The sequence below is a fragment of the Populus euphratica genome, unplaced genomic scaffold, assembly GCF_000495115.2.
Source record: "Populus euphratica unplaced genomic scaffold, PopEup_1.0 scaffold131.1, whole genome shotgun sequence".
Classification (NCBI taxonomy): domain Eukaryota; kingdom Viridiplantae; phylum Streptophyta; class Magnoliopsida; order Malpighiales; family Salicaceae; genus Populus; species Populus euphratica.
The window spans coordinates 93,302-105,067 of NW_011500004.1; the positions used below are offsets into that span (position 1 = coordinate 93,302).

General features: G+C 34.4%; 2 protein-coding genes and 1 long non-coding RNA gene across 4 annotated transcripts; 1 reads left to right on the forward strand and 2 right to left on the reverse strand.

Moving 5' to 3' along the window:
* Positions 1 to 3,084: 3,084 nt before the first annotated feature.
* LOC105141022 (extensin-3-like) lies at positions 3,085 to 4,341 on the forward strand. Its single transcript, XM_011048095.1, has one exon. It carries the CDS (start codon positions 3,307 to 3,309, stop codon positions 3,829 to 3,831), a length of 525 nt encoding a protein of 174 aa, XP_011046397.1. The 5' UTR covers positions 3,085 to 3,306; the 3' UTR covers positions 3,832 to 4,341.
* Positions 4,342 to 5,780: 1,439 nt separating this feature from the next.
* Positions 5,781 to 6,909, reverse strand: LOC105141023 (uncharacterized). Its single transcript, XR_845288.1, has 2 exons — positions 6,851 to 6,909; positions 5,781 to 6,403 (listed from the first exon to the last, which is right to left on the reverse strand). It is a non-coding gene; the product is annotated as an uncharacterized LOC105141023 (long non-coding RNA).
* Positions 6,910 to 10,181: 3,272 nt separating this feature from the next.
* Positions 10,182 to 11,456, reverse strand: LOC105141024 (GATA transcription factor 16-like). Of its 2 annotated transcripts, none has more exons than XM_011048097.1 (3): positions 11,015 to 11,456; positions 10,795 to 10,917; positions 10,182 to 10,698 (listed from the first exon to the last, which is right to left on the reverse strand). In XM_011048097.1, exons 1-3 carry the CDS (start codon positions 11,033 to 11,035, stop codon positions 10,396 to 10,398), a joined length of 447 nt encoding a protein of 148 aa, XP_011046399.1. In that variant the 5' UTR covers positions 11,036 to 11,456; the 3' UTR covers positions 10,182 to 10,395. The 2 variants fall into 2 exon arrangements, with proteins under 2 accessions (XP_011046399.1, XP_011046398.1); XM_011048096.1 differs by having other exon boundaries at positions 10,795 to 10,920; positions 11,015 to 11,455.
* Between the last annotated feature and the right edge of the window lie 310 nt (positions 11,457 to 11,766).

Below are 11,766 nucleotides of genomic sequence, written 5' to 3' on the forward strand. Positions count from 1 at the left end.
TAATTAAAATCATCTCACGAACTAAAAAAACTGAAGAGTTGATGTGAACTGTTGCAAGGCCCAAGAAATCCAAGGAAAAAAAAAAATAGAGAATAAAGCCAATCACCATCACAAACCAAAAATCATATAATAACATGTGATATTTATAAAGATTTTGATTATCATGAGAAGTCAAAAAACATCAAAAAAATCTATTTTTAATCTATGTGGTCATCACACATACTATATTAAGATGACGAAGTAGCTCATTATTATCATATTTGTGAAATATGTAATTTTTTTTTAAATTTTTAATTAAATTATTGAATCGATCTAGAGATTAATTGATTATTGTAAAAAAAAACCAATATAAAATAACTAATATTACCCTAAAATCAAGCCTAAGATTTTGTTGCTTCAAGGGTGACATAATAATCATACTGTGCATAGCAAGGCGAAGTTTTTTTTTTTTTTGAAGTAATCAAGTAATTAACATAATAATCATACTGTGCATAGCAAAAAGAGTTGGCGAAGTTTTTTTTTTTTTGAAGTAATCAAGTAATTTAACTATTTAAATTATTATGAAAATATTAAAATATTCCCAAAAAAATCTAAAATAACAAATGAATGTGTGAAAAAATTATTTTATCTCTCAAGACTAATTCTTTGCTTTTTTTAGTTAAGAGTAAAATTATCATATAACTATTATAATCCACCATAAACAAAAGGGAAGTATACTTTGTTATTCTAAAAGATTAGGCATGTTTTGTGAACTTTGATCATTTCTATGTAAAAATTTAAATAAGTTGAGAATTTATTGAATTGAGTTTGAAAATAATATTTAATAACTTTTTATAAAAGGTATTCTTGCATAAATATTAACTAATACTTTAAAAGGCATATGAAAATACTGTAGCTTTCTTTACACTTTATAAGTTTTTATTTTTAATTTTTTTTGTTTGTTCAATTTTTTTTTGTGTATCATCTTTTTCATATTTGTTTCTTTTTTTCCCCACATTGTTTCCTTTCCCCCCTTTTTTTAGGTTTTACATGTTTTTTTCTTTTTTTTTCCTAAGACTGTCTTTTTTTTTTTTTTCTTTTTTTCCCCGCATTGTTTCCTTTTCCCCCCTTTTTTGGGTTTTACATGTTTTTTTCTTTTTTTTTCCTAAGACTGTCTTTTTTTTTTGTATTTTTTAATTATCTTTATCGATTTTTTTAATATTGAACTAATTGTTTGTATTTTTTAATTATTTTTATCGATTTTTTTAATATTGAACTAATTGAAAATTTAATTCTATAGTTTTTTTTAAAATATTATAGATTACTACAATATTTCTTACATGACTTTATTTTTTATGATTTTTTTCATATCGAGCTAGTTGAGAATTTTAGTTTATTTTAAAAAAAAAAACACTATGAATTGTTACAATATCTCCATACATTGTTTTTGTTTTGCTACAGTATTTCTCCATATATATTTTTTTTTACAATCATCTGTTATTTTTTTAATATTGAATTAGTTGAGAAATTAGTTTTAACTTTGCCCACATGTTTTTTTTTCTATTTTTTCTATTTTTTTAGAATTGTTTTTGTTGATTTTATTTTTTTTAATATAGAGCTAGTTGAGAACTTAACTTTATAGTTTTTTTTTTAAATAACGTGGATTGTTACAGTGTTTCTCCACATAGTTTTTTGTGATTTTTTTTGTTTTTTCCCAGAATTGTCCTTATTGATTTTATTTTTTTATATTGAGCTGATTTAGAATTTAATTTAGTAATTTTTTCTTTAAAACACTGTGGATTGCTATAGTATTCCTCCACATGATTTTTTTTTCAAAATTATCTCTATCAATTTTATTATTTTTAATATTGAGTTAATTGAGAATTACAATTGTAGATTTTCTTATGGAACACTATAGAGTGCTACTATAGAGTGCTACCGTACTTCCTGAACACTATAGGGTGCTACTATAGAGTGCTACCGTACTTCCTTGCATGGTTTTTTTCCTTTTATTTTTGTTGATTTTTTTAATATTGAACTGATTGAGAATTTAGCTTTATAGTTTTTTTTTTAAAAAAACACTATAGATTGCTATAGTGTTCTTCTACTTGATTTTTTAAAATTTTTTCTTTGTTTATTTCATTTTTAAAATATTAAATTAATTAAAAATTTAATTTTATAATTTTTTTAAAAAACATTATAAATTACAACAATTTTTTATATAATTTTTTTATTTTTTCTATAAATCCACGATAACATATAAACATATTATAAGCCTACAGAATCACGCGGAGATGATATCTAGAATAAAACTAATTATGATCTAAGAAGCCTCGGTGTGTATCCTCCGTATCTGTAAGAATAGTTGCATGCGTGCCATCTCCCTTCGAGATTCCAATACTAGGTTTGATCTTTTTTATATTATAATGACGTCTAAAAAATAAATATCAGTACTTCCAATTTTCGGAGCTAGTGCAAGGAGTCACATGATTTTTAGACGTAAATTCTGTTAATGGAAGAGGAATGTAGCAGCGGCAACCCAGGCGGCTTCATGCTTTCGCTTCAGCTCTCAGTACCTCCATTGAATAGGGCCAGCACCACGTGGAGCTTACGTCTTCTTGACGTTTACTCTGTATCACCCAATGATCAAACCATTATGATCCCTCCACGTGTGAACTCTGTTCACAAAGGTCAAGCCCATCATTCATGACTTATCCACCTTTTTCTTCAACCTCACCGTTTCGCTTTTTCAGCTATGAAGACCTCACACCATGGTCCCTCAACTCCCCTCCATTAGTCGTTTTGACCCTTTAAATCCAGGCTCTGGACACCTCTCCATTCCATGCTTGCCTGTTGGACTCTTCCTTCTAACTCACATGCTATGATCAGATGGCTGCCTGCCTGTACATGTAGTTTTCCATCCGACATTAGAGGCTATAATGAGCGAAGTTAGGGAGTTGGAGGACCATAGTGTATCGAGCGTGATTATCCTTCAACTGGACGTTTTGTGGGGGGACGGAGAGGCCTCTAGTGAAGTAAAAGTAAAACGCGTCGGTGTCATCCTTTACGTTTTTTGGCTCCTCCCCTTTTAAACCCTCCCTTTCTTTCTCTTACTACTACTATTTTTAAGGGTCCTTGTGTGGATGGTGGCGGAGCTTCAAAGATAAAAGAGGCACTTTGCACAGCCAAATCTCTTTGACACCCACTCACTACTCTCCCCTCTCACCATCTCTCTCTCTCGTAAATTATTTGTTAAGGGCTTGCCCTTAGCTTGTTCAAGCTCCATTGATCTTGTTATCAATTAATTCTATCAAGAAGCAAAAAAGAATGGAGACAAGGCACAAACTCAAACTCTCACTTCTAGCCCTCTTCGTGCTACTACCCTCAACAAAATCCTCAACAATGCCAAATTCAAGGATGTTGTACCAGATTGCATGCACAATGTGCTCCACATGTTGTGGTAGTACCCCAGTTCCATCACCGCCACCACCATCCCCGCCGCCACCAGCAGCATCACCACCTCCACCAGCCACCACCGCCATCTGCCCACCACCGCCATCACCACCGCCATCAGGAGGGGGCTCTTACTATTACTCTCCACCGCCACCTTCCACTTACACTTACTCTTCACCACCACCACCACAAGGTGGTGTCGTTGGTGGCACTTACTATCCACCACCAAATTCCAAGAACTATCCCACACCCCCACCTCCTAACCCTATTGTCCCTTACTTCCCTTTTTACTACTATAGCCCTCCGCCTCCTTCCATTTCTGCTTCTTTCAAGTTGATGGCTTCTTACAGTACCAGCGTGCTTGTGGGGGTGGTTGCCTTGGTACTTTGCTTGTTTTGATGGATATTATAAGGAAAGAAAAGAGAAGTGAAATAATGTAGCATGCAGATTGGCAGATCCGAGAAATTAATCAAGTCGCAGCTGAGTTGATGATATCAGAGGAACTGAGTGTCTTGGATTCTTGAACTTGGTCCTGTCCACGGTGAACAAGAAAGGGGTCCTCCTTTCACTTCGATTTGGATCAAGACATTAGGGATTTTTGGCACAGAAACCATGAGCCCATCTGACAATTGTGAAGAAAACCACTCTCCCTTTTCTTTTGCAGCTGTAATTTGCTTACCAGACTAGTATTTTTATCTCTTAATTTTACATTACTCAAGTAAATTTGTCATTTTTTCTCTACAATAACTTTTTTTTTTTTTTTTGCTTGTACTTAGCTTATATAATAAAGCAGTCCCAAACTGTCGGTTGTAATAAATAATTTAACTCAATTTCCCCGTGTTGTTGAATGGATCGGAAGTTCTTGGGAGCATGGATGGCCGCAATAAATAGAACTTTGATTTATGAATATTCAATGGTAGCCACCTTTAACAATTATGTGTGGCAGTCACCATTAATTGCTCGCAGTGTTCAGCACCGTCAAGGTGGTCGAGCTGGTGAAAATTATTGATCTTCTTATAATTAATTAATTCACTTCGAATTAGTGTCTTCTTTTGCCTTGCTTTCAAAGTCAAATCAAATCGACCTCCACTTTTTTATTTTTTAATTAATTAATTAATTAACTAGAGCTATTTGCTTTGCAAAAGATGCACTTCACGCATTTAAACATGAATGAAGAGATGTGTAAACAGTGACCTTTGATACTGTAATTAGGAGAGAATTATTGTTGTTATTACATCACGTCTTGCGAATGAAGAATCGACAAAATGCTTTTAATAAAATTACAACAAGTAATAAATCAACCCAATAATTTTTTTAATTTATTTTCTAAGACTACAATCACAAAAAAATATATATCAAATCACAAATATATATTTATGGATGCGATTTTATTGATTTTTAAAATATTTTTTATTTGAGAATATATTAGAATAATATTTTTTTATTATTTTTTTAAAATTATTCTTAGTATAGAATATGAAAATGATTTAAAAATATTAAAAAAGTATAGTATATGAAAATGATTTAAAAATATTAAAAAATATTTTTTTTTTTTTTTAAAAAAAAAACACGAAGCGCACCGAAATCTAAACAGGCCTGTTGAGAAAAGGCCAGAATTTTATTATTAAGGTGTGTAAAGGGATGTGATAATGTATAGGAACTGGAATAGGAGTGGGGCCCTCCTCCCCCATCAATCAAAACTTAAAAATGCCTCTAATCATAGCCACTTTTGTTGCCTCGTCTCTTTACCGTGCTTTCACGATTATGGTCGACCAAATTCCCATGTGAGCAAAAGTGTGTTGCGACCCATGTTGCCCCGCGCTGCTTTGCCTGTTTGATAGTTTGTATGGTATTTAATGAGTTTGAGAATTAATTTTGGTGTGTGGAAGCTGATCCAAAAACTTGAATTACCCCAGAAAGAAAAGAAAAGTGTGTTGCTACGTTTTAAGATAGCTGAAAAGAACGATGAGAGATTCCCCCCTTTTCTTTTTTTAATATATATATACATATATATATATGTGTGTGTCTATATATATATATATATATGCTGGGAAAACAGCTCGATGGTTGTTGACACATTTTTATTTATGAGATAATATAGCAATGGAACCCTAAAAGGAGAATATCATGTGTGGAGGGAGAGCATGGAGGCCATCGGCCCTCTCTCTACAATTTACTGAAACGAGACAAAACACAAGAACAATTAGCTGGATGGCACGTCTTGGGATGATGGATGGTAGGGTCCTGACTGACAAATAAGGCAATGGCATCCAATGGAGACATGAGTTTCTACACGGAGAACTCGCTCTCTTTCTCTCTCTTTTTTTAAGAAAAAAACCATTTTTAAATATTTGACTCATTTAAAAAAAACTCTTCTCAATGGAACATATTTTATAAGCAAAGAAAGGGGAAAATAATTCTATTTTGGTGCAGTGGATTTTGAAAAACAACGAAAGGAATCATCTCTACGGTTACTGGCACCCGGCACCCAATCAACACGAGGACAAATCTCACTCTGAGTACCTCTCCTGGCAAGAAAATCAGCTTCTCTCGAAGTGTGGTTCAACTGGATCACTAGAGCTAAAAGAACATTCTAATTTTCTCTGGAGCCGTCAACTTCCAAACCCAATTCCAGTTCTCGTGATGCTGCAGGTCCCTCATTCTATTCGAAAGCCGATGCAGAGATGTCATTCTAGCTGCCCGCATAATAACATCACCAGAGCTAGAAAAGTAGGGACTGGAATTGCCATGACATTGAGCTTGATAAGCTTTGGGATGTTAGTCGACAGCCTACTGAAAGATCCACCCCTCGACACGTCTCTTAACCTAAGGTCAGCATCACTGATAATGACAAAAAGAGATCCCAGCAGCCCCTTTTCCATCCAAGCATCATTCCATAGAGATGCATTCCTGTTTGCAATCATATGTAGATGATGAAGTTGAGTGAAAGCCCTCGTAATAGATTTCCAAACTAAAGAGGCAGTAGAGGGAACAAATGCAGTAATGAGGGTATTTGTGCTGAAAGACTTGAACTTCTTTCTCGCATTGAATATTTGCCAATCCAGCTTGCCTAGATGATTTACGATAATACAAAAACATTTACAAAACCAGTTTCATCTTCAAATCACAGGTTCTACTGCTCAATAATTCTTATCCTTTTCTTTTTAATTATAGCAAGTCAAGAAAATATGACTATCCACCACCTTTCAATTGATAGATTTATATAATAACGATGCTTTAATAAGAGTATCGGTGGATTCATAGTTAGATTTTAAGTACGTGGGAATAATTAATAGTTTTACCCAAATTCAATTGATAAAGACCGGAACAGGTAGTGTATTTTATGGATAATAAAGACGGCCGGGTTTCGAACAAGTAATGAATGAATGCTTCTCTAGCATTCAGTTAAATAAAAAACCGTGAACAGTAGCATAAGCACCGATGATACCAGCAGCAACAATAACAAGTTCAGTAATTGCCCGTTATTTCACAATTCTATCATTAACCGTGTATGCTTTCGGTTCCTTAGTTAGAGATTAGCACCGTGAACAGTAGCATAAGCACCGATGACACCAGCAGCACCAATAACAAGTTCAGTAATTGCCCGTTATTTGGATAATGGATATCCGAAACTCAATTAGGTGTTCAAGATTTATATCCGTAAGGTATGGGCGGATAATATGACTCCGTAATTGCATTGGTGGGACTCTCTGGCCCTTGTTGGACGTCCATGCATTGGTGGATCTATGTGTTCTATGTTGCCCGCAAGGAGAAATCATCTGCGGTTAGTTGGGCTTGCGGCCCCTTAAATTTAAACAGTGATGAGCTTACAGCCATCTGGGCCATTTCGTCTTTGTCCACGGAGAGAAGTATGGCTGGCAATGGGTGGAGTTGAAACCGGGTTTTACTTTACCCGACTCCGACTCAAAATGTCTCCATCATAGATTTATCATCTGTCCATACCTCCGATCTAGTGAAGTCAGGTTACATGGATGACTTTCTAGTATCCATTAGAAACCCAGTCGGGTTACTTAGCAATAAAAATCTATGATGATTGCTACTAACAATCAGAAACCCAAACATGTGAGCCTTGGAGATTGAAGAGCACAAGTGGTCATTGCGTCGCCGGAGATGCGAGCTGTGATGGTTCTGTAATTTTAATGTCCTTGGAGCACCATTAGCCAAGAAAGCTGGCAACGATGAAAGAGGCTGAAGGAGATGATGATGATGATGGATGTGCAAGTCTCATGGTACATGCAATCAATATAACATAGGGGAGCAGTAATACTCTCTCTCTCTCTCTCTCTTCGATTTCCTTTGAAATATTAGACTACCCCAGAATATAATAATAATAATAATAATAATTTCCCTATAGTATCCTTAATGAAGAGGTAGATTTTAGTTTAATAAGCACAGCTACTCCAGAAATATTATTGTTACAAAATAGTTGCTAAAAGAGTCCCATGATCATGGCCAGGTAATATTATTTTTTAAAAAAATATTAAAAATATAGAGAATATTTTAAACTATTAAAATTTCATAATCATGCTAAATTCAAGTGCCTTAAAAAAATATTTAAACTATTTTTAAAGTATTCTAAACAAAAATTATAATTAATTTTTTTATAATTTTTTTTAATTATCTTAAATATACTAAACAGAAATCATAATTAATTTTTTTATTTTTATAAAAAAATTTCAACTATCCTAAAAGTATATGAAACAGAAATTCTAATTATTTGATTTTATAATTGTTATTTTATTTTTTATAATTTTTATAATTATCTTGAATTATCCTGAACATAAATTCTAATTATTTTTTTATAAATTATTTTTATATTTTATATAAAAAATATTTAAACTATGCTTGAAATATCCTAAAAAAAATACTAATTAATTTTTTATATAAAAAAATTTAAATTATTTTTAAAATATCATAAACAAAAATTCTAATTAATTTTTTTATTTTTTATAAATTCTTCAATCCTACTATCATGCTAAACTCAAAATGTTTGGATATAATAAATATTTTTGATTTGATTCAAAAAAAATAAAATTGTGCAACAATGTCGTAGGAAAAAAAACAGCAAACAATCAAAGTAACACAAAAACATAATATAAAAAATTTAAAATAAAACTATTATTATAATTTATGGTAAAACATCTTTTAATCTACAGTCATTTTTCAATTATATTTAATTTTTGTTATAATATACAGGAGCAAGATGCAAGAATGATTGAAGAAATTTTATGGGTTGTGCATCTTGATGATTGTGCATGGGGGTGGTAGTCAAACTTTTTTCCTGCTTTCTATTTAATCAGCGTAAGTGGTTGTGTTTGAGTCCTTTCTCAGAAAAGAGTTAAAGCCCAGTCAACCTCCCCAGTTATACACCAAATCATTCACGCCCCCACGGGCCACAGCCACAGGCCTTGTGAAAGGAATGGAATCTCAGAAAGCACAGAGCACACTTTCAAACCCCAACTTCATTCGTTGCTTTTGTGCGATTGCCTTCCGTTCACTCTGCTGATAGTCATGGTTTTTTATTCTCCAGCGATCCCATAACAATATGATGAACTTGTAAATCCATTCATATCTTGTTGGGCTTAATAATAAGACCTAGCACCTCTGCAGATTTCTCTCTACTCAATCCATCCCTTCTTCTTCTTCCTCCTTGTTTTTGATCTTCCTTCATCTCTAATTATGTCGACCCGTCTCCCTAGTAAACCAGTGGTGCTTGGCTCATCGCTGTTGAGTTGCTTAGAAGACTCCCTCCTCACACGGTCAGGCCGTCTCTCCTTCACCTGTCTCTTTCTTCCCTTTATCGGCCTAAAAATAAAAGAAGGAAGATTAACCCCTGCCCCTTTTCTTTCCTAAAAGCTTCTTTTATTTCGTTCTGTTGACATGAACAATGAAGTGACTGTAAAAATCTATCAATTGTTTTAACCGAGGTTTACTGGGTCATGGGTCAACCCCGGTTTTTCATTAGGTTAAATTGAATTCGCTTTATCATAGATTTATTCTTCAATGCAACTGGATCTGAGTTAACTTATCAGCACAGACCAAGCTGGGAAGACTATATTGGTGATGAATATAGCAAAATGATACCAAATTAGTAACGGTAAATAATATTCAAATTCCCACTTCTTATACTTTGCCCCAGTTAGTAACTTTGCCACAAAAGCTTGAAGTAAAAGATTGATGCGGTTTAATCAAAACTTGGGTTAATTAATGATTCAATTAAAATCAATTGGCTTTTTTTATATAAAAGAAATTAGAGGGAACAACTCCATTTTAATCCTCTTAAAATATAAATTTTCAAGTTAACCGAAAAGATTCTGAGCAAAGAACAATTAGGCGCTTTGGCGGGTAAAAAAAAGACAAGAGGAGTTTTAATTCTATTTATTTTTAAATTCAAAATCTCAGATCACATTCAAACAATCTATTAAATATTTATAAACACATCATAAGAACATGAGAGATATACCGTTAAAATCATCTTTAATTAAAAAACACTAAGGTTTCATATTTAAAAGAAAAAAAGTACTCAGAAGATAATTATGGAATTAAAAAAAAGACTGGGTTCCTATGAATTTTCTTAGAGACTTGCACAGAGCAGAAATGATCGCCTTTGATCCCAAGATGTGAATTTACTACTAGATTGACTGACTTTTAATCTCAGAGCACTTGGGAGGTTGGAGCAATGGCGATGCTTGATGATAACATCCAAACATGACAGAGAGACAAGCGAGTGGTCTGCTTCTGTTTGCAAAAAAATAGAATGAAGTCTCAACATTTTTTGAGCGCTTGCGACAATGCTACAAATCCCCAGTACAGTTAGCCCAAAACACCTAAAAAATACCTGATACTAAAAAAAATTAACCCGAGCCCACACATTCTTAGTTAGCTAGCACACTCTTGATCGCCTTATTAACCTCCCCCGTCTCCTAAACAAAAATCATCAACTCAAGCATAAACAGAGCCATAAGATAAGGCCATCAATAACACTGCAGCTTGCTCTTCTTCACCTAGCTTCCTCCTTCGCCTCTCCACCGTTGATCCTTGCACCAGGACTTCCCTACCCAGAGCCAGTAATCTCTGCTTTAACCCATCACCTAATTGCTTGTTATTGCTATTATAATTACTTGAGCCATTGTTACTGCTCCCTTTCTTGGCTCTCTTGTCATTTGCTGCTGCCCCTCCCTTGCTCAACCCTAAAATATCCCTCTTCTTCTTCCTGCTCCTAATCCCACAAGCATTGCACAGTGACTGCAAGATAAAAAGAGCAATTAATATCAAATCAAAGCATACGTCGAAAACATTAACAAAGCAAAACTGATCTGATCTATGATTCAATTAAATCACCTTAGGGCCAGCTGGACCACCTCTCCAAAGTGGAGTCTTTGAAGTGCCACAATCAGCACAGGTCTTCTTCAGTGGGCTCTCGGTTTCTAGTGATTTGCTACTCATTTCTTCAGACTCTGATCCCTGCTGGAAAACAATAAGAAAAACGGGAGAGAGCATTAGGGTCAGGATTGATACCTAAAGATGAACTCCATAAACAAGCTAGCTAGAAGTTACTCACTCTCTCACATGGATCCAGCATTATAAATAAGCAACTCCTCAACTTGAGATCTGAAGACAAGACAACCCACTTCCTCAAATGGGTGATGAATAGCAATAGCTGGTGATTGAGCAGTAGTTGTAGTTTGAAGTGGGGATGGATTCAGCAAAAGCTCTACTGATCGAAAATATAAAGGAGATTGTGGATTTGGAGGAAGAGATCAAAGTAGAAGCAGATCATTAACTCAGCAAGTACAATGTTAATGAGATGGCTAATAATTATGATAAGAGTGTCGTCGATTTTGAGCGAACCGACATTAGGGGGGAGAGAGAGAGAGAGACGACAGGCACACAAATCAGACTGCACGCTGGCAGATCTAAAAGAACTAGCTTTATAAATGGGTTTTGAAACCCTAGCTTGTTTGAGTAATGAAATGACAAGAATGCCACTGGCATTGAATCCTTTTGACTGAAAAGCCCTCCCGCCCGCCCGCCAAAGTGTCTCTGAAAATGAACAAAAAGGGCGGGGCGCCATGAAATGTTTTTGTCTCGGTGAAGGAGAGGAAAAAAATGTTGGCGCCAGAGGCAGCGTGGAGGGAGGGTTTTCGACTCAAGCAAAATGGAACCCATTGATACTCTATTTATTTTAATTTTAATTTCTATTTGAATTTTTAATCTTAAGAAGGAGAAGAAGAGATGATGGGGTGGTTTTTACATTGTTGGATCAGCGAAGGTCAGAGGTGGTGTTAGTCACATCCATCTTTGCCCTTTTAT

Excerpts from the sequence above, each read along its gene's own strand:
- LOC105141022 (XM_011048095.1), top strand. The coding sequence starts at position 3,307 with ATGGAGACAAGGCACAAACTCAAACTCTCACTTCTAGCCCTCTTCGTG.
- LOC105141024 (XM_011048096.1), bottom strand. The coding sequence starts at position 11,035 with ATGCTGGATCCATGTGAGAGA. Across the intron at positions 10,921-11,014 it reads TGCTGGATCCATGTGAGAGA|CAGGGATCAGAGTCTGAAGA; the intron begins GTGAGTAACTTC and ends ATTGTTTTCCAG. Across the intron at positions 10,699-10,794 it reads GTGGTCCAGCTGGCCCTAAG|TCACTGTGCAATGCTTGTGG; the intron begins GTGATTTAATTG and ends TTTATCTTGCAG.